Consider the following 22704-nt stretch of genomic DNA (forward strand, 5'->3'; position numbering starts at 1 on the left):
ACACTGTTGAACACATGAGTTCCCAAGGGCACCTAGGGCTTACTTAAATATTTTCCTCTGTAAACTTGTCGAACACTCGTCACAGCAGACCGGCTTTGTGCTCGGTGCTGGTTGAATGGATCTTGATATGTTTGCCTGTCATGAATGAAAGTATTATAACACATTCTTCCAATGCTCACAGGTAGCTGGGAGTGGAGACAACCAGGAGGAAGAGCCAGACGAAGACGTGAAGGATCAGCATTTTCTTCTGCCTGCCGTCAGCACGAGCTTCTCTCTTGTAGAGTCCAGTCCAACGAGCCAAGAGGAGATGGGGGTCACTCATAAACGTAGAAGGGAAACGAGTGCGGAATCCGAGAGACGGTCTGCAGGTGCTCTCAGCAACCTCAGAGACGAAGACGAACTGTTTCTGCTCAGCCTTCTGCCCTCTCTGAAGAGGCTTACCATTAAAAAAAGAATGGAGGTGCGGATGAGATTCCAGCAAGTGCTTTATGCTGCTGAGTTTGAGGATTAAAGAGGTCATGAAACCACTATGAAAATCAAGTAATCAGCCATAGTGGATCATTGGAGGTCAAATTTTTAATCATTATAACATGTGCATACTCATACTGGATCATTCCCCTCTTGTCTACTCATGTTGATCTTCATTGTCTGTGTAGTAATTTAAGAGTTTCATCCCTTAGTTTCTCATAAAGGTGCACAGACGGTCTAGAGAGAGAACATGTTTGCTGCTCGTCGGAAGCTGATCTTGCGCTTTGATGTTGACATGAAGGATCAACGGTGATCATTTTATTTATTGTACATTACAGTAACACAAGCATTGTGTACATACGAGTGTGCATATTCCATTTCTCTACAACAATATTGTCATGTGATGATTGATGTTTTCCTGTAAACTTTTACCTGCTGTTGTAAATGGAAATGTAAAAAGCTCAGCGTGCGTTAGCATCGAGATACGCAAAAGACTGATTCAGAGCATTGCTCCGGCCCAGGGTTCTTCATCAAATCAAATATTGGTGTAATATTTTGAAGTGTTTGGAAGTAACTTTGGGAAATTATCAGAAAAACTACTTCTAAAAAGAAAAATCCCACTTTTATATTTTTATAGGCTAGACAGACCTCATTGTTTACACTTATTTGAATGGTTTCTACTGTATATATTTTGCAAATAAATACTTTGTTTCATCTGAACAATATTTTTCACACCATCCATCATCTTTACTGCTCATCTAGTTATCTGGACAGGTGCAGGATGTACCCTGCCTCTCGGTCAGTGACACCTGGGATATTTTTTTCCTTTCCTGTTATTTTTTTTATTGGACTGACAGAAAAAAATCGATTCAAATCTAAAACTTACCCTTATAGATGAATGATATTCACCCATAACGCCCTAAACTCTCACCTCAATTCAGAACCTGATGCTCCTGCTGCAGTGTCCATGAGTCTCAAAATAATAAATGTGTAAAACATCTATTGAAAGATGATTTAGAGCATACGAATAACGAGCGTCACAAAATGTAGACATCTCATAGGCAAAGTCTATGCCTGAAGCTCACTTTATCATCCCTGATGTGGAGTCGATATTGTTTTTCATTTGCTGCTTTTTTTTTTTTTTTACTTTTCCGAGAACTGCTTTCAGCTGCAGTGACTTCATTCCATGAGCTGCAAAGTCATTCATTTCCACAAGGTCCTTCCTCTCCACCGGTTAGGGACTGATTAATGCACCCTCCTCTCAAGACAAACATTTATCAGCTTCCATCCATATCTTCATGAACAGTCGATGCTCACATGCGTGCCTCTATTTTCTCTCAGTCCACAGTCTTGGCTACCCCATCTCCTCTTGTCTCCCTCCCGTGTTTGTGTGCCTTCAAGCTTCCTCCCTCCCCTTGCCTCCCTCTCCTCCCTCTGCTACTCTCAACCCCTCCCCCTCTCTTGCTCTCTGTGCTCTTTTGTCATTGGGCGCTGTGTGGGGTGATGGTTGTGGTTTCTATCTGTGATGTCTCCACAGCATCTACCGGTTTGCTGTCTCACAACTGTTGGAGATGCAGCACCTCCAGGATAGATAAGATGAAAATAGACAGATAGATAGATGGGACTATCATGGGACTGGGATTAAAACATAGATCAAGTCCGTCTTGAACAGCTTGTACGGCTTCATTGCATCTGAACCCATGCACAGGAGTGCAGCACAGCCCTATCAAGTGCTCAGACCACACAGCTCATTTGCTGAAGAACCAACAATCAACTTTGTTCCACGCAGCCTGAGGTGAGACAAAAATGATCACAGGATAACATGTTTATTCAGAGTTATAGCATTAACTGTACTGTATATGTAATCTAGTTCAAATACCATACAGCTTCCATTACAACCACATTGATCTTTGCCTCTTACCTTCTTACATTTCACTTTTACATGAGGGTGTAAATACTAATTTTGATACTCCTAATCATAATGATCCTACTGAATTTCTGTATGAGAAGCTGCCAGCATCGCACCTTCCAGTTCCGGCTCTGCAGCAGAGAGAAAGGAAGGCAACTACAATGAAACAGCACCCTGTTTCTATTGGTGGAAAGAGACATATTGATTGGTTGCTATGGCTGTCTGTTGTGGAAGGGTGTGTACATATACAGTAATGAACATGGTCATATGGTACAAACAATCCACCCTGTGCAGTGTTTAGTAGTGCCCATCGTGTTCGTCTGTGAGGATTCGTTGATGTTTGATTGAATGAAAAACAATTTAAGAATTGAAGATGTCAGCTAGAGATCTGGAGACTTTGGTTTGTTTTCTCCACATTTTATAAAACAATTCATTGATTGATCAACAAATAATTGCCTGATTCATTGTGAATAGTTGGGTGGAACGGTGGTGCAGTGGTTAGCACTGTCGCCTCACAGCAAGAAGGTTGCAGGCTCAAGTACTGGCTCGAGCACGGGATCTTTCTGTGTGGAGTCTCCATGTTCTCCCTGTTCCTGTGTGGGTTCTCTCTGGTACTCCAACTTCCTCCCACAGTCCAAAGACATCAAGAGGGGACGAGGCTGATTGATACTCTAAATTGACTGTAGGTGTGGCTGTGAGTGTGAATGGTTGTCTGTCTCTATGTGTTGGTCCTGTGATGGACTGGTGACCTGTCCAGGGTGAACCCCGCCTTTTGCCTGTGAGCCACTAGGATAGGCTCCAGCCCCCCCCACGACCCTTAACAGGATGAGTGGAAGAACATGAATAGATGGATTGTGAACAGTTAGCTTCAGCCTAATATGATTATGCAGTTTTCCTAGCATAACAATGCTAATTAGTGCAAATCCCACCCTTAGAGCCAGACAAGAGTAAAGATCCACTTCTTCTTCTCTCTCTGTATCTCTGCTGAAGCTGAGACCCACAGAAACCAGCTGACTGTTCGTTAACTTAGCACAATGAATGGTTTAGGATATCACCGTCTAAAACCATCAGATAGATACGTTTCAGAGTATTGGCTTGTTCAGAAATAATAGTCCTCATCCCCTCTGACACACTTGGCTCTGATGAATAACAGCAGCTGCTCTTCTAGTCATCAACTAACATTTTTTTTGTTGGACAAAATCACAAGGAGCCATTTGAGGTAAGGCAAGGCAAGGTAAGGCAGGTTTATTTGTATAGCACAATTCAACAGCAACGAATTCAAAGTGCTTTAAATCAAACAAGAAAACATACGGAGTATAGGGGCTGCGCCCAGTCAGGAAAGTAGTTACGTCCTAGTTTCTGATTCCCAAATTAAATCTCTCCCAATTTAAATTTGTTATTTCATTAGGAATGTTAAGCACAACCCTAGTTATAATAATGCAAGAAAAGCCCATCTTGGCTAAGAGTACTGTATATGATGACTTTTGAAGGAACTATGCTAAACGCCCATCCACTGCCATTCATTGTGCTAAGCTAACTAGCAGTCAACTGGTCTCTGTGGGTCTCAGTACCCCTTATGCACACAGAGAGCAGAAAAGGGTGTCTATCCTCTAGTCTGGCCCAAGGGAGGATGAACAATAAGTGAATTTCCCCAAAATTGGACATTAGCCTTTAAAACCAAATACAAAGCTTGTACATATTAAATGGGGTACAGCGTTAAACACCAAAAAAGGGACCAAATGTGCACCTATCCAGGCTCGATATTCAGAAACTGGACAAAAACATTCACACATTTCAGGAGTGAAACTTTACCACAGACAAACAGTTAAGAAATTGACTGACACCCTCAACACCAGCGAGCGCGTGCAGAAAGACTCATTCAAGATGAAGCTCATATTAACAGCGAGAAATGCAGGGAAAGGAAGTCGACATATAAATCAAATCACTGGCTGTCTGAATTATGCGTTTTCTGCGGACTGGGCTGAGTAGCAGTCTTTCAGAGATTAACACAGGCTAGAAAGCAGTCATATGATCCTGGTCAGCCCTGAGCTATTAGCAGAGAGAGAGACAGACAGACAGACAGGCAGACAGACAGAGACAGAGCAAAGACAAGAGGAAAACCAAGTAATGGTCTTTGTTAATGTATTTTCCTGTGGCATCCATGCTACAGTTTTCTGCTGAGAGTTGTTGAAAGGCGTTTACTTCCTAATACAGTGAGGTGAAGTGCTGCTGGATGGGCTCGTCATAAGCTGCTACTCAGTGAAAAGGTAAACTAATATTTAGTACTGGTGTTATGTTAGGATTTATTACTTTAGTACCTGGCACAAAAGATGTAGGACATTACAGGGTCTGGTGTGTCTCTGCATCTGTGAGTAGCTAGAGAAGGTGCTGTGGGGACATAGAATAACTACACGTGGTGTCGCTATTGCAAAAGTACTTTTTGAGGAAATCTAACAAATAATCAGACATGCAGTCAAATCATTACATTTATTTAATTCATTTTAGGTCTACAATTAGGTAGCGATGCAAATGACTTGTTCGTTTTCCAAACAATTTTTTTGACACTTGCAAAATGATGTTCATAAGAGTGCCCTGGTGAGTCAGCAGTTATTTACCTCACATGTAAGGAGGGATATTTTGCTATTCTTAAAACCCTTGAAGTTGCATTCCAGGACAAGGCAAGATGAGCGTTGATCCCAAAAGTAGTGTGCTGCTTCTGAAAACAGTTTTTTCTCTTTAGTGCGGTTTAGCTGCTCCAGGCAGCAGCTAAACCGCCTTGATTAAACTGAACCACTCAGAATACATGAAAACAAGAGGGTCATCTGATGCTGTGTCTTTCCAGGTATCAGAAGACCAGAGTAACCTTGGGTGAATCACACCAGGTCAGAAGAAACCAGAGACTCAAAAATCTACCTGTCTTCTCTGCATCAGTGCACCAGGCAGAGGAGGCTCACACTCAGCATGTATTCCCCTCAGAGTCTCCATCGCTGGGGCATCACTCACAGCGAGAGTATGGAGCGGTTAGCTTACAGCCAAGGTAAGCTGGCTAGTTAGACCATTGAATGACTTTATCTGTTGTGTAATGCTGTCTCCTGCTGCAATGTGCTCTCAGATTTCATTCTTGTATTCATGTTCTATGAAAATGTGTGATTCACAGCCACATGTCCAGCCACAAAATGTTATCGCAATCCAATTCACTTTATAACAGGGCTGGTTGAGTCAAGCAAAGTTGAAGTGCCAGTTGAAGTTTACAGTTTGGGTTATTAGGAAACATTTCTCCCTGTCCATCACTATAAAATTGTCTCTTATAATTCCAAAATGTCATTGATAAATCAATCAGTCAGGATAGTCAGATATCCTTCATCTTCCGACAAACACGGTACTGTTGAATGTTTAGAAAATAAATATTGTAGATTTATTACAAGTTTCTATTGAATTATAGAACTTTTATCAATTATTTAAAGAAAGGACATCAATTGGCTGCAGCTCTTATAGATAGAAGTACTTCCTAGTAGTCTTAGTCTTCTATGGTAGTAAGCTGAATACAGTTAAGATTTATACTGAGGATCTACAGATACACAAAGAAAGTTACTGCCAGTATATTCCATGGTGAAAGTAATTATTAGATGCAACCTTAAATTTTGCGGTGTGAATTTTAAGGTTGCTTGTAATTGTCATTTTTATCATCAATTTCACATTGTAAAATTACCCTCAGTGAATTCCGTACTTCCCCCCTCACATATTGAAATAGCTGGTTGTGTCGCTTATCTTGGACGCACGTCTCAGGGAGCAGTGCTGCAGTTCTCATTTCCAACGGCAGAGAGCGGCAGAGCAGCAATGTAGCAGCCTCTGAAATCATTACGTAGTGCTGCCTTTTGTGTGTCTCGTGAGTCTTTAGACACCGCCCCTCCGGAGGGTGCAGCGGGGCCGTCAGGAGCCAACAGTAGGTTCGGGCTGCTCGTTGTAAACAAATCTCCACAACAGCACGATGAACGGACAAGACATATTTCCAGAGGAGCAGCTTACGACGCTGCCACCGCCGGTGTTAGCGCTCACCATGTAGACCGACGGCCAGCTAGTCACGGGAGCGTCACGACGGTTGATTTTTTGACATTAGCTCGACCTGTCATTGTGTACCCGGGCGTTATTACAGGTGATTTGTATGCTGCCATTGTCATGGTGGTCTCCAGGTGAGTTACCCATCCAGGCTCACCCGCTAACGGTCTGTAAACCGTGTGAATCTGGCAGTTTTGGGACCGACTCTCTAGCTAAAATTATCGCAGAGGTAGATGAACATGGCATCGCCCGCCGAGCACGACCTGGCGCTGTCCGAGGCGGACAGCAGCAAAGAGAAAGGTCAGGTGTTCGGGATACTGAGGTTGCAAGAAGAGAAATCGGGGGAGAAAGCGAACAGTAGCGGCCCGGTGAGAGGAGGGGGAGACGGCCGATGGCAGGCTCCTATCTTCGCCTTAGCCAGGAAAGCATCCGAGACCATTTCAGGGAGCATTCACGTTCTGCCCAAAGTGTCGGAGCACAGAACGTCCCTGCCCGGGGACTGGACAGTTCAAGGTAGAGTATTTTCACGGGGGCATGGAGTTCACGGAGGATAACACCATCACTTGAAACTTTATATAATGTCACCTATTTGTGCTTGTCCACACGGACGAATGTTTCCTCAGATGTTCATGCTGAGCTGTAGACTAACGTGACCTCACCCCCCGTCCGTGTGCAGCTCATTGATTTTTCTTTGCCGCTTTCATGTTTTATTGGGGCATCCCCATCTGATAGCAGTGCTACTTGTTTTATACCGCTTGAATGCCTGATGCATCAAATGCTGCACTGATGCAAATGGTGGAGAAAGAAAGACCCTGTCGTTCTTCACGGTGCTGTGCTGTTGGCTCTATGGGTTGTACGCAATTGCTGGCATTGCAGAGTCTAATAATTTTGTTCTAAGTGCAAAATCTCTTTTGTTATCTCTTGGTCTCTGTCGTTTGCAGGCCGCTCAGGATCTCATTTCGTAACTTTACATATAGTTTCTTATATTTCTCTTTTCAGGGTTTGCAATTGAATTTGAGAAGTGATGCTTCTCTTTATTTTCGCCATGTGTTAAAAGCCCGTAAATTATACATTTCCCAGATTGTTTGAATTAGAAAAGAAGAAGCAGAGACTGAAGCCATAAGCCCAGTTTTGTTAATAGGACCACTACTGAAACAACAACAAAACCAGACCAATACCTGCAGATACTGATGGTGGGCTTATATTACCATTCATGTCCTCTTCTTTTCATCCACATCACCAGACATTTTTTTCCCCTCTCCTGGTGTTTGGGCAAACATTAACTCACCGGTCCATTTAAAAGCATTCCTTATTCTAGAGGTCACTGTAACAGGCCCTGGAAAATTTCTGTAATGCAAACTCGTCACTAACTTGTTTTTGAGACAGGCTGTTATTTTCTTGAATAATTTTATTTCTCAGACTGGCAGGTAGTTCTATTATCTCAGCAGTTGCAAAGATTATAAACGTAGAGCCGACACAAGTAGGGATGCATGATATATCGACACACGTTAAAAAAAAGAACAAAGTGAGTTAAATTGAAGTTATTTTTGATTAAATTCCCTGTGTTTTATTTAAGCAGCTTGTGCAGATTTAAAAGTATCTGAATATTATAGCTAATTCAGGGCTGTATAAACATTGAGACGTCTCCAAGCCGACCTCTGTTTAAATCTACCCTGGCATTTTTGAATGGTCTCTCCTCAGTTGTCCTGTTTTGGGAGTGTTCTCATGTTATCTGCTGAGCTCCATGAATCATTTCATGATCTTGTCTTGCCTGTGCACCTCCACCCTCAGCATCTGCCACTGCTGAGCGTACTGTCCCTGTGTCTGGCTCTTGTTTCACAGCCCTGCGAGACCCCATGGCCATGGAACGAGCCAACTTGCTAAACATGGCCAAGTTGAGCATTAAGGGACTTATTGAGTCGGCTCTGAGCTTTGGAAGAACACTGGACTCTGACTATCCACCTCTCCAGCAGTTCTTTGTGGTCATGGAGCACTGCCTCAAACATGGCCTTCGAGGTAAGGAGGAGGCAGAGGGTTGAAAGGATGTTCCTCACACCTGATGATGTCAAAGCTACAAATGTCTGGATCCTCCTTCAGAATAGACATCCTTCCTCTGTGCTCATGAGTTTGTGTTGTGTCTCTAAAGTCTGTCTTCCTTTTTCTCATCCCTCCCCAGTGAAGAAGTCTTTTCTGGGCTTTAGTAAATCCCTGTGGGGTCCTCTTGAGCTGGTGGAAAAACTGTGTCCTGAAGCAGCAGAGATCTCAGCCTCTGTGCGAGATCTGCCTGGTCTTAAGTAAGGAATTTAAGGTTTTTGCCTTTTAACATTAATATGCATGTCGACCTGTCCTAACATCCTGCTGGGTAAAAGGAGCCTGCATGGTAGAATGCAACCTGAGCTCGAGCGAGGAAGTACCTGAGGGGACTTTCACTTCACCTTTCCATCCCTGTGGCTTCACTTCTGCCTTTTTTAAAATATCTTTGTCCTTACAATTCTCACTTTATTAACATTGCAGTATTTTTAAAGTTATATGACAACCAAATATACATTAACATTGAGTTTTACATGAGCCATTATGCTGTAATAATGGTACAATAGGCAGATTGAAAAATTAACATCACTAAAGGTTTAGCAACACTTTGGTTGTAATGTGTGACTGATGGTTTAGGTTCCAGTTATATCTATTTTTAAAAAAAAATTTTCATGGATGGAATGTTATAATGCTGTCACCCCCGTCCTTGCTATGACTATGAAATTACACACAGATGGAATGAGAGATCATTGCTCCCCTGATCCACCAGCAGAGGTAGTAGCCACTCCTGGGGCCCACAAGTGTTATCCTACAACCTGCCACAGGAATCGAAAAGTTCAGATCCTCCATTTCTCAGGCAAATCCTTCAAAGTATATACAAGATATTCAAGATTGTGTTAGAAATAAAACAACAAATCCAAAGTTAGCAACAGCGTCCGAAAATGATAGAGATCTTGTCTCGACCACAATGAAAAGTTTCAGTCAAACTGAACTTCAGTTAGATGCGACACGCTACAGAAACTCAGCAGTGGTTGAGCTGGAGGTCCCAGTGTTGCAACACAAGCGGTTGGTACAAGTTAATCATGTTAATACATCTGAATTTTCAGAACAGCCACCATCTTTAGTGGTGTTTCTTGCATTAATATTAACATTGGTAGCTGATAGGGTAACCCCCCCCCCCCCCCCCCCCTCCGAATCAGCTGACCATTGTTCAGCACTGGTCTGATTCCACCAAATGAGGAACAATTGTGTTGGTTTAGACAGAGAATCAAGTCTGCTTCCTTTGGTGGTGCTGAGTCGCACCAACAGACATGTAGCAGAGCAGCGTTTCCCTGCTGCCTATGTAGACTCCATGATTAGTTACAGGGCGGTACAGTCTGGACCTGTTTCCCACCAGAATGGCATTATTTTGCAACCAATGCACAGTTTCTGTCAGTGAGAGGCCTTTGCTTCAGAGTGACAAATGGCAGTTTCCCCCTCATTTATGAAGCTATCAAGTTGCTGGAGGAAGGATTAGTGGTCATTTTTTTAGGGCAAGTTAAGTCAATTTGTGTAGCACACCTACTGTAAGTGCTTCATTTAAAACGCTAAGTGCATGAACAGAAAGTGCAAGATACATTATTTTGATGCAGTCATTTTGGAGTTAAAAGAATAGAAAATACAAAATAAACTGAAATATATTTGGACAATTAAAATATATGCAAACAGAATCATCTTCAGCCTTGAGTTGACAGAGCTGCAGATTTGCTGCTGACTTGCTGTTTCCTGGTAGTTTGCTCCAGCACCAACCAACAGCCTGGAAATCCTGGTTATTAAATAAATGACTGCACTGTTTTATGTCAGTGAGATAGAAGAAGAGCAGCTTTGCGGCTTGTGTGTTTGGAATCATGCAATATGTATGCATTCCTGCTGAGATGCGTTAGATATGATGGTTGGGAATGTAGAGTCACACAAACACCTGATTATTCATGCAGGTGACCGCTGTAACAGAGGAAATTGGAATTTACCGTCTAGCCAATATTCTTTTAGCAAATATACCCAAAGAAAGATAGAATATGGAGAGAAATTGCGAAAGAGACGTTCATGGCAAAAGAGAGGGAATGCAGCAGTGTTTTGTTTTTTTCAGGATTCACCTGTACTTTACCTTTACCCTTTTTCCTAACTTTTGAATGGATAGTCCAGTGTGATATGATTGAGGCAGCCAGTTAAAGCTTTATTTATTTAATTAAATAGTTGCATATGTGAATAAAGACAGTCCTTACAAAGGTGTTACACTTCCATCATAAATATATCTGCTATTTTTCATTTCAAATTATTATCATTCCCTTATGAATAGTTTTCCTCTAGCAGGATAAATGTTCCAACCTTGCCTGCTCTTTGTACTAGGACTCCATTGGGCAGGGCCAGGGCGTGGCTGCGTCTGGCTCTCATGCAGAAGCGGCTGGCCGATTATCTGCGACTCCTCATCACCAGAAAAGATCTACTCAGGTACACAAAAATACTCTTGTTTCATCCAAGTCCCAGAAGAATATCAGTGTGTTTGTAGGGGAGGGCAAACGGGGTCTGAGTGGGTGCAGTTGTAGTTAGCAGTGTGAAATGACATAAAAAAATGACCTGTTGTTATAGTGATTTCCATCCTGCTTGTTGCCTTTGACTTTAGCGCCCGCCTCTTCCCAATCACAGGTTCAACAGTGTACATAATCCATTGTTGCACGAACCCTAACATACAACGACATCACTGCCTGTTTGCTTGCTGTATTTCCCTGCTCTGTCTGAATATCTGCTGTGTCCTCCAGCGATTTCTATGAAAATTCGGCATTAATGCTGGAGGAGGAGGGAGCTGTGATTGTGGGCCTGCTGGTGGGCCTGAATGTCATTGACGCCAACCTCTGCGTCAAAGGGGAAGACCTGGACTCTCAGGTAACAGCTGGCTTGTTTCTATTCTTCCACTGGAGTCTCAGATCACGCTCCTCTCACCCTCACTCATTTACACTGGACTTTACACTGGACAAAGTAAACTATGACATTGAAACTACTGCTACAGACTCTTTGGATTCTCTAAGATTTTCTGTTGGATGGAGCTCTGCAATTTAGCAAATTGTTTTCCCTCACCACTTTTTTACAACTTGTTTTTATGATGTGTAAATTCATCACAGCGTTGCTGCATTTTTAAGCCGCACCACCAGGATCAGGAACAAATATCTGCCAGTTTCACATGATTGTTTGTTATCACTCCCGTGTGTGGAGCCAGGGATTTGTCAGCTAACTACCCTGATCCCTAGTTTGGGCTTTTTTGTTGACTAACTTTTATCAAATGAATGGTCGTGCAAACCCCTGTGTCTATGTGTTTTATGCAGGAGTTTTTACACTGCCTTTTTTTTTCCTGCTCTTTTTTTTTAGGTTGGAGTAATTGACTTTTCCATGTACTTGAAGAACGACATTGACGATTACAGGAGTGAAGAGAGGTTTGTTCTTTCATCCTCATGGTCTCCCCCCCTTCCTGTTTTATACTGTGCGTTTCCTACAGCCCTTCCAAATGTCAATTGTGGATATGTATGTTTCCATGACAACAGGAATAGCCAGATAGCATCCATCTTGGATCAGAAGAACTATGTTGAAGAACTGAACCGACAGCTTAAGTAAGAGATTTTTTTTTTTTCTAAATTAGAAACAGACTGATGTTTGTGGTATTTCCCAGACTTCCTGGGTATGACGGCGCTATGAATGTCAAGGATGTAACATCTTTGTTTTAAATGCTGCGTTTTTTTGGACAAAAACAGTCAGTCTGCTTTTCATTTCCTTTACGATGACAACTTCATGATCAAATACAGACATGGCTGCGTACATGTTGAAACAGATCCAGGTCTTATTGTTTTTTTTAAAATTGCTCTGTTCTTGTTTAAATATGTTCGTACCTTCAGAAGTGTAACTGTCTGTCTGACCTGGCAGACTCACAGGTTGTGTCAGATTCCCTCTTAAAAAGAATTCCTCCAGCAACACGCTATGTGTGATGATGATCGTAAATATACTCACTCGACTGGTTGAAATGATGTTGGAATTATCATCTCTCTTGCAAACAGTTACTATTTTGGTGAATCTTTGAGATGTCTGTCACCGTGATTAGGTTTACTCAGCTTGTTTATCAATTCAGAAGTCTCTGATTAGATTGTGTGTGTGTGTGTGTGTGTGTGTGTGTGTGTGTGTGTGTGTGTGTGTGTGTGTGTGTGTGTGTGTCCCCGTCCAGCTCCACAGTCCACGGTCTTCAGGGTAGAGTGGACTCTCTGGAGAAGTCCAACTCTAAACTCATCGAGGAGGTGAGACCGAATATTGTGTATTACACTGATGCCGGTAGCCCTTCAGCGTTAAAACCATTGTTATAATCCAGTTGTAAAAGTAAAGGATCATAAAATATTTGACATTAGCCGCTGTTATGTTATTGTCACCAGTGTGTTTTTCTGCATCTCCAATGGTGTGTGTTCGCAGTTAGCCATAGCCAAAAACAACATCATCAAACTGCAAGAAGAAAACCAGCAGCTGAGAAGCGAAAACAGCCTCATTCTTCTGAAGGCACAGCAGCATTTAGAGGTAGAGTAACAAAACAACATCCTTCGTTTAAAATGCAAAGAAACATGTGATATGAATCATCAGTAAATATCTGGCTTTTTAAGGCAAAAAAGGTTGCATTGATGTTCCGGCCAAAAACAGACACATGATTCATTTTGAAGAAATTCCCAACTGCTTTGCTCTGTGCGCCTGACTCTGTACCCAGATTATGCATTGTTCAACTGATTAGACATGCCCCGAAGATTCTTTAGATCATGTGATACCCCGGCGTTCCAGCAAGTCTCTCTCTGTCACGTTCTGGCTATGACCCTGCTTATATCCATCCTCCGCACAGCAGCCATCCCACTGGCAATATTTCAGATGTGTTTTGTTTTGCTTGTTTTGTTAAATGTGCTCAGATTCAGTTGATTTTCTTGTTCTGTCCTTGGTTTATGTGTTTCTGTCATGCGCATGTCAGGTAGGTGGTTATATTGTCTCCTTTTGTGTCTGTTTTCGCGATAATAAACCCATCCATCCATTTTCTACCACTTTACTTGTTAAGGGTTTGGGGGGGGGGGTGCTGGAGCCTTTCCCAGCAGCTTTCAGGCGAGAGGCGGGGTTCACCCCAGACGAGTTGCCAGTCCATCGCAGGACCAACACATAGAGACAGACAACCATTCACACTCACAGCCACACCTACAGTCAATTTAGAGTATCAATCAGCCTCGTCCCCACTTGCATTTCTTTGGACTGTGGGAGGAAGCCGGTGTGCGATAATAACATTTATTTAAAGTTAAACTTGGCAAAATCTCATCTCGGGCAAATTAGACAAGGATGTTTCTGATTTTAATGAACACATATTTCAGAGAAGGTGTAGTCATGAAAATCTTCCTCAGTAGCGACGAAAAGTCATGGAAATGCATTGATAAATGTGTCAGAACTGTGTTTTTGCTGCAGGTGACCCAGGGGGATGTGTCAGTGGAGAGAGACACCTACAAGCAGTCGCGTCAGGGTTTGGATGAAATGTACAATGAGGCTCGGAGACAACTGAAGGAGGAATGTCAGCTCAGACAGGTCAAACTGTAACCGCTTGTGTGGTGTCCAAAACTTCACATGGCCACTGCACATTCATTGTTTGTTTGTCGTAACGTGACAAATATTTGTGTGTTGTCTAATTTCAGGATGTGGAGAATGAGCTGGTAGTCCAGGTGTCAATGAAACAAGAAATGGAGCTGGCAATGAAACTTCTCGAAAAAGATATTCACGAAAAACAGGTGGGGGTTGGCCGCTGAGCTCTTCATACCGACCGAATTACATCGCCACTACAGAGGACAGAGTCATGTTAAATCGAGCGCCCAGAGAGAGAGAGAGGAGAAAGAGGGGGTTTCATGTGTGCTGAAGATCTTCTCTTTGGCAGTCTTGACAACCTTGTGTTACAATTTCATCCCTATAAACATTTTACTGCACATTATGGGCCAAAACACCAATGAGATGTGTACGTGTGATCAACAGGACACACTGATTGGGTTGAGGCAGCAACTGGATGAGGTCAAAGCCATCAATGTTGAGATGTATCAGAAGATGCAGGTACACACACACACACACACACACACACACACACACACACACACACACACCCTTACCTGGCTCTGCTCATTGTCCTATGATCTGCATAACAAATTAATTATTAGAAATGCTGTAATTATTACAACAAGGTGTGACAGACAGTAACTCTCACATTTTAGTCGTCGGATGAAGAGATGAAGAAGAAGAACAACATGATCAGTCGTCTGGAGGAGAAGACCAATCAGATCACTGCCACGATGAAGCAGCTGGAGCAAAGGTGAGACGCTCCAACTGTTAAAGTTAAATAACAGGACCATCTTCTCCCCTCGTGTCTCCTCAGTTGTCACAGCAGGTTTCTGGATTTAACGATAGAGACACTACATTCCAGTTAATACAGAAAGAGCTGCAGTATTTAAAAATGATCCTCAGTCGGTAATTGCATATATAGACTTACTCCTTTCCTCTGGAGACAGTTTGAAAGGCTGCCACTCCTTCTTTACATCCATAAACGTACATTTGAAACAAAATGTACATTAGTAGATGCTCTGAAAAGATAACCCCCAAAATTGTTGTTTTAGCGGCAGCTGTTGATGTTTCAGGGGTTTGATGCAAAAAATGGAGGAGCAGGGGTTGGTGTTAGTGAAAAAAAGCAGTCAAATATAGGAGCGACAAGGGCTGTGCTGCTTTTGCCATACAGGGTGACTAGAAAGGACTGCAGTGAGTCAACCTCAGATGCCTATGAGGCTATAGCTGATAATAGACTCCTCTATGGAGGATATGAATTAGGATTTGCACTGCTGGAACTTCTCTTGAGCTGTATCTCATTCAGCACTGTGAAGCTCAAACTCCAAACTAATAGAACAGGAGGAAACAACTGCACGCTTGCCAGGGTTTTGTCAGGCAAAGCAGGTTTTTAGTTCCTGATGTGGTTTATGGCAGAAATAAAGACGGTCTCCACCAACCATGAGAAAGCACTGAAATGCAACTGAAACTTTCAGAGGAAAAGAGCCGATGTGGTTGCCACTGATTAAATGATTTGCACTCATTAAACTGATCACAAGGTGGGATCAGTTAGCATCTGGGGGAAACCCAGTCAATCTGGAGCTTAATGAAATAGATAACAGGTATTTTCATGCATGGTAATTCTTTTCTGTCACTATTGCTCCATGTTCTTGAGGTATACGTGCTCCATATCATGCGTCAGAGCTCGCAGCTGTGCCTTGAGATCCCTCCTCACCCTCATCAGTTCTTCTTGATCCTCCCCTACCCTCCCCTCTCCTCACCCGTTGGTTTAGATCTGCTCCATCCTGTTTGTGATAAGTTGTGAATGTATTGGCTGCTTTAAAGGTTTATTTCGGCCGGTAGCACACAGACCCGAGTACATGTGTTCTACTCAGTGGGAGTTTTGTGATGTATTTGATTGAGCTACTATTCACTGCAAGGATTCTGAGACAAATGTCTGCTTTTATAGTTTCACTTATTCCCAAACAAGGATCAAGAACGTAGGTGTGAATGTAACCTGAGGCTAGCTTGTGCAACCTTATAATACCAGTTTATGTCCACTATGGTTACACTCATCTGTGTCCACGTGGCCTTTCCCTGCCTTTCCCCTCTGCCTTGTCACCTCACGCATCCTCATTGTGAAGTGAACTACATCCAGATTAAGATCTGAGGACAGTGTGAAGCTGGCAACCCCAAATCAGATTTCTGTCGTTAATGCCTTTCATTTGTACTCATTGCTGTGTTGGTGATGAATAAAATCACTTTCAAATATTTAGTGTTATCAGGCCCACTTAGAATACTGATGAATTGACATCCTTTCTTCCTTCCTTTCTTTCCTCCTTCCTTCCTCCCATTTTTTTCTCTTTTATCCCATCCATTAAATCATCCATTTTATCCATTTGAAACTTTTACCATCTCATTTTTGTCTGATTTTTTAAAAATTTTTTATTCCTGTTTCTCTGTATAGTGATAAGGATCTGTTAAGTCAGACCAGAACGCTCGCCATGTCATTTGTAAAGTGTGCCAGCACAGACACAGAGCACCAGTACAAGCTAGTCAAGGACATCTCTTTCTGAGGACACACACACACACACACGCACACACACACACACACGCACACACACACACAAAAGCTACACTACTGCTTATGACTGAGTGGATACGTTGACTTAACTTATTGGAAGATTACTGTTTTTTGCACCTAGCGTTCAGATGGTTTTGTGGCCTGAGAATCAGGGAAATGTCCTCATCAGCAGACTCACGGATCACTCCAACACTTTTCATCCCAGTTGGTGGAATTGCACACTGACAAGTTGAACATCCGCGCTGAAGTCAGCCTCATCCCCTCACATTTGTTGACAGCTGTCTTTAGAGAACGTTACATCACTTATACCAAAATAAAAACTGAAGGAACATTAATCATACTTCTATCTATACAGTTACTTGCTCTGACGATGTACATACACATGCTACACCCCCCTCCTGTCTCCAGTTGTTAGTTTATATGCAGCCATGCGGAAATGAATATTAATGAATATCAATGAAGTTTTAACTCTTTGGGCTCTGATGTGCAATTCTAGGAACATTCTGTTCTGTTTGTTTTTGTTCACGTTGAGTTACATTGAGTAAAGGTCCAACCCTCCTCCCCCCCGCTTCATATTAAAAGCAGTTCAGGTCCCAGTTGAGGTCAGTGACGTCATGGCTCCATGGAGACTGTTGTTATTAGTGACAGGTGAATGTTTGCCATCAGTTACAGTCCTGGTGTTAGAGGGATACTGCACCAGAGACTGGCAGGTCTTCAGCAGTATCATGTACCTACAGCAGCCTGCATGTCATCACGGTCAGTCAGTGGGCTTCAGTCAGTCAGGAGTGTGCTTGTGCAGCCTCCTGCTTTTACTTTCCTGCCAATTTGCTCTGCATGTGTCGCTCCTCCTCCGCACCTGTGTCTGACTGGCTATGATGACATCATCTCCCTCTTGTTCTTCATCCTTCTGGAGACTCACCTGACTTGAGAGTTGAATACGGAGCCTTGGAGTGGCCACAGACACAATAAATAAATAAATAAATATTTATTTATATATTTATTATTATTATTTGTAATGGCCACGGAGTGAATTTTTGCACGTGGACACAAGATATAGCTCAGAACTAAAAGCTGCAAAGGAGTCATAGCTTGTGGCTATAAATAAAAGTGTGGGAAGAAGTTACCTTATTATCTTGTGGACACCAATTAATCCAATTTCAGGAACAGGTTTCATCTTGTGACAACAAATTAATTCAATTGTGAACACAAGTTCCACCTTGTGGCCTCTTAATCTCTGTTGCACCACTCCAGGGCTCTGTAATCACAGGGTCTAGTGAAGGGTTTGCAGATATAAAAGACTGGCAGCTTTAGCTCAGTTCACATGCTTTGTTTTTGCACCCAGTTTACAGTAAGTTGTAGTGACACAGCTGTAAACCTCTGGAGCTTCTGTCATGTGTTTTTGTGTCTCATCTTGGCATATTCTTGACTTTTGTGATAGATCAGGAAGTAATCATTCTACCTATTGTTCATAGTACTGTTAACCCCTTTAAATTTGTAGAATAAACGGCTGTTTAAAACTCACCACTGATGTCTTTTACCACCGTGATCAATAAAGTTAGATGTTTTGAAAATGCTCTGGGTGTGGTTTGAGTCTCAGGCCATGTTATGTGTGGGTGTGTAGATTCGGGACATTTATTATTTCAAATCTCCACACATGATCAAAGAGTAGATTATTGATTATTATTCCAGAACTTCAGTAAATCCATGCTCTTCCGACTTTCCTTCCTGGTCAAAATTGGGCATGTTTGTTTAATCTCAGAGTGATGTGAACACATTAGATACTGTCGAAGAGAAGGGAAACATGGTCATGCTGCCCAGTGCGTCACTTGCTCTGCAGTGCACTGAATTTTGTTCCTCATCCTCTATCTTTTGGTTTGTTCTGAGTAGTCTTCATTCATTCTGCCATTCCAAGTTTTTGTCTTTGACTCTTGAGCCTCTTCACTGTTCATCCCTGGTTGCACTTTCTTGAGTTTTACTCTCTATTGTTGTAATTATGTTAATTACAACACCGTAACCTTCCTCATTTAGCTTCAGCCACTCATCCTCCATCTTCCCACCTGTAAACCTCAGCCTCCAAGTTCCCCCACCCCCCTCCCCTCCCAGTTATTTTCTCTCCATGGTCCTGAGTTTGTCCCTGGTTATAATGGTGCAGATTACAGGAGGCAGAGAGGCATCGCTCCACAGCTGAAGAGGGAACCAGACGCTTCAAGTTGGACTTTGCCAACAAGGCCGACAGCCTGCAGCGGCAGATCGAACACAGAGAACGGCAGCTGTAAGCAAAACAAACACACTCGTCCACAATCTGGACAATATACAGTAAACCAGTGCTATAATAGTCATGCCCCATTTCATCAACACCCGTACCTTAGGTTATGCTGACAATCTGATGGAATTCTTTTTTTTTTTTTCACAGCCCCCCCCCCCCCCCCCAATAGATGAAAAATGCCTTGTACATTGTCATATTGACAGGAAACCAACACATTGCATTCCTGTTTCAAGGTCTATGTTTGTAGATTCTGACTTCATTCTCAAAATACTGTAACATATGTAATATTTAAATTTTTGTTTGACTGTACGGTATGGCCCAGGCATCACGTAAGATGAAAACTAAGGCTGTCAGATCTGATGCTCACCTCTGCTCCCCGTCCATTTTAGAGAATTTAGCTTAAATGTACACTTTGGTGTTTTTCTCTGCAGCCAGCAGCTGGAGACGGACCTGAAGATAGAGAGGGAGTGGAGGCAGACACTGCAAAATGATCTGCACCGAGAGAGGGAGACGGTGGCTCAGCTCAGCACAGAGGCGCTGCAGATCAACGGACTCAAGATGGTAAAATGGCAGAGGAGCATTGATACTGTAAAAACATGAATATGTGCACTCTGCTCATACAATGTGATCTAATTAGAGTCACATGTTTTGGATGTGGGTTTTTTATGTTCTAGGAGTTCCATCGCCTCCAAGATGAAAACTTTCAGCTGAAGACCATCTGTGAAGATCAAGAACAGGCTCTGGAAGAATTGGGCTCCAAACTCAGCGAGTATGTATGCTTCAGTAAAAGTGCAATCAGAGGGTGCCAGCTGCTCCCTAAAAATCCATGGAATGTTTCCGAGAAATATTTTCCCAAAATTGAATGGGTTCTTCTATGATCCGTGATCTACTCGTCTACCACGTTTCTGGAAAACATGCCTGCCTGCTCCTGCTAACTGACGGACAGACATACTTTCATCCATCCATTTTCTATACCGCTTACTTGTTGAGGGTCACGGGGGGGGGGGGGTGTCAGCCTTTCCAAGCTGATATTGGGCGAGCGGCAGGGTTCACCGTGAGGAAGTAAAGATTTAGCAAGCAACCCTGCGGCTGCTAGACAGCCACTCTACCTCTGAGCCATGCCGCTACTACAGACAAACTTAGCACTCTTGGTCTTTTTTTGATCAGATCTAAAATGAAGATTGAAGACATCAAAGAGGCCAACAAGGCTCTTCAGGTAAAACTGCAGTTAAATCAAAATCGTCAAGTCAGTTCGATTGTGTTTTCTATTCCTTGTATTGCACCAAATCACAAAAAAGGGAATGTTTGTGCTGTTGCAGGGGGGTCAGGTTTGGTTGAAGGACAAGGAAGCCAGCCACTGCAAACTGTGCGAAAAGGAGTTTTCCATCTCCAGACGAAAGGTCAGTTTTTAGCAGAACGTAAGTTCTGTGTTTAGAACTTCATTCCATTTGAATAATACAGTTGGACTGACTTTTTTTTGGGGTGTGCTGACTCTTATTTTCCTACAAAAATCTGCTTATTGTCAGCAAGTATGAATCGTGATGTGACTAAGCTCCCAAAAATTGAGTATGCTCAACTTCACATTAATTGTATTTTTGATTGTGTGTGTGTGTGTGTGTGTGTGTGTCCCTGTCCATCCAGCACCACTGTAGGAACTGTGGGGAGATTTTCTGTAACAGCTGCTCTGACAATGAACTTCCCCTGCCTGCCTCTCCAAAACCAGTCAGAGTGTGTGACACCTGCCACGCCCTACTGCTGCAGCGATGCTCCTCCAACCCCACTTGATAGACTTCCACCCTGCCGTCATGACAGCCTCAAACAATCTGAGATTCCTCATTAACATGCATCCTCCGGTTCCCCATTTCCCAATTCCTCTCAACAGTGTTTGCTGCTAAAAATGTGCATGAACTTTTAGTAAATTTGATTTGTTTAGGGTGGAAAAGTCCCTCACAGACAAATGAAAGGATATTTGCATCAGTCTGATCTTTGTTTTGATATCACTACACCATCTGATTCTTGAGAAACCTGTCTAACAGTAAGAGCAGCTGAGGAAAATCCCCTCAGCAGAGCAAATAAAGCAGGACGGAAAATCCCTCTCTTCTGCTCATTTGATTCCAGGTGCATCAAGTAGTGTCTTGCACCAAAATCCAAAACGTTTCCAGAATATATTATCGATCACTTCTTAATGAAGGCACAGTAGCATCAAGTAGCTGGACTGCTCAGGTCCATCCACCTGTCTTGCAAGGTCTCCAGTCACAACATAACCAGACTCCCAAAGGCACAAGGAGGTGAGCTGCTGGGGTGACTTCAGCAGGGTGACAGGGCCATCAACAGTACTACAAACTAAGGATAACAGCACTAATTGTGATGAGCACTACTGCAAATAAATGCAGACCTCTAGATGCATCAGTCTGCACGATTACTGTGTTTGTGTTGAGTCCGACTGTTTACAGGAGCTGTAGGGTCATGCAGATCAAGGTCAAATCTTCCTGTCAAATGTCTTGATTGTTTAGGTGCATTGACCCAATTCAGAAGTGGCATCATCATATCTTTTACACGGGCAGGAAATCTACTCAGCTCAGCTGGTTACATCTGTTTAGACATCATATTACCAGTAGTCTTTGAAAGGTTTGTACTAGACTTGCAAACTAACTGCAGAAATGTTTACTGCTCTAAGCAGGTGATGTCACCCTTACTTGACTAATTCCCTCAGTTTTGGTTTTGAGAGTGTCCGTATTATGTCTTGTTGCCATAAGGAGCCCTTTTCTTCATCCTCTGTAAGGAGAGGACATCTGTCCTGACGTAATTCATTGTAGCAACATCAGCCTGTATGGCAAGCAAGCAGGCTCCATGAAAGACGCATGCCACAGTATGTTTGAGACCCTTGGACAGTGGCTGATGCCTCAAGGACCAAGAGGAGCAGCAGGTGTTGTAACCTCTCAGGTGGATTGATCTCAAGTTATTGAGCTGCTGCAGGCTGACAAATGGTCGTTACTGGGATGAGACTTGAGTGTTTCTACCAACAACCCAACCACAAGTGTTCGAAAATTTACAGATCGACGGGCGGTAATAGTCTGTAATCGATTCATTTACGTGAATGTGCACAATCATTTTTACTGTCAGAAGCCCAGTGAGTAGATTTTAAACTGAACCAGTTCACATTTTCACAATCCAGGTAGATGGAACATTTTACTGCTGCTCATTCCAGAGAGGAAGTTTGAAACTCTGAACCAATAAATCTGAGACAAAGGTTTGTTTAAAGCTGATAATTGTCAAGTTCTTAAGTCACAGATCATGATGAGTTCTTTTGCACATTATGGTTTTGTACAATGTTTACAACTTGTGATTTTTTTTTTAAACTACCCAACTGGGAGTATTCAAGAAAGCATAATGAAGTTTGCATCAATTTCAGGATTTTCAGTTTTAGACATTGAAAAGTATCATTCAAGTTGGTCAAATCTGAGGAAGTAATAATAGGTTATGTGTCTGATTGCACCCAGGCCTGACATGGTTTTGTATGTCACTCTCCCAGCTTTCATTGGGACATGTACAGTGTTCATTATTATTGTATGTATTATGTACATAATCACTGTGGACCTTAAGCTTAGTAAATCATGACACTGTCAACTATTGCCAACAGTTGTTGCCTTGATTGTGTAGCAGTTTGATTAAATCCGGTTCAAAATGTTCGGCCTCTGGTCTCAACATTGTTGTGGCAAAGCTCTGGCCCTTTTACTATGATGAGTTCTGCTGTTGAAATAGTAAAGACCTCAGATAGTG

General features: G+C 42.6%; 1 protein-coding gene across 4 annotated transcripts; it reads left to right on the top strand.

The window, feature by feature from the left end:
- Nucleotides 1-1964: 1964 nt before the first annotated feature.
- rufy2 (RUN and FYVE domain containing 2) lies at nucleotides 1965-22597 on the top strand. 4 transcript variants are annotated; one of them, XM_086185825.1, is made up of 20 exons: nucleotides 1965-2263; nucleotides 5220-5414; nucleotides 8276-8449; nucleotides 8610-8727; nucleotides 10850-10951; nucleotides 11260-11383; nucleotides 11864-11928; nucleotides 12037-12102; nucleotides 12708-12777; nucleotides 12947-13048; nucleotides 13964-14080; nucleotides 14188-14280; nucleotides 14519-14593; nucleotides 14752-14849; nucleotides 18811-18930; nucleotides 19356-19485; nucleotides 19599-19693; nucleotides 20092-20140; nucleotides 20244-20324; nucleotides 20566-22597. In XM_086185825.1, exons 2-20 carry the CDS (start codon nucleotides 5339-5341, stop codon nucleotides 20707-20709), a joined length of 1899 nt encoding a protein of 632 aa, XP_086041951.1. In that variant the 5' UTR covers nucleotides 1965-2263; nucleotides 5220-5338; the 3' UTR covers nucleotides 20710-22597. The 4 variants fall into 4 exon arrangements, with proteins under 4 accessions (XP_086041951.1, XP_086041958.1, XP_086041948.1 ...); XM_086185832.1 differs by lacking the exon at nucleotides 1965-2263 and adding an exon at nucleotides 4482-4644; XM_086185822.1 differs by lacking the exons at nucleotides 1965-2263; nucleotides 5220-5414 and adding an exon at nucleotides 6246-6946 and having other exon boundaries at nucleotides 13964-14060; nucleotides 14186-14280.
- Nucleotides 22598-22704: the final 107 nt, after the last annotated feature.

This window comes from Aulostomus chinensis, chromosome 2 (genome assembly GCF_037954235.1).
Source record: "Aulostomus chinensis isolate RoL2024-O1b breed Wild chromosome 2, RoL_Achi_v1.0, whole genome shotgun sequence".
In the NCBI taxonomy this organism is placed as follows: Eukaryota; Metazoa; Chordata; class Actinopteri; order Syngnathiformes; family Aulostomidae; genus Aulostomus; species Aulostomus chinensis.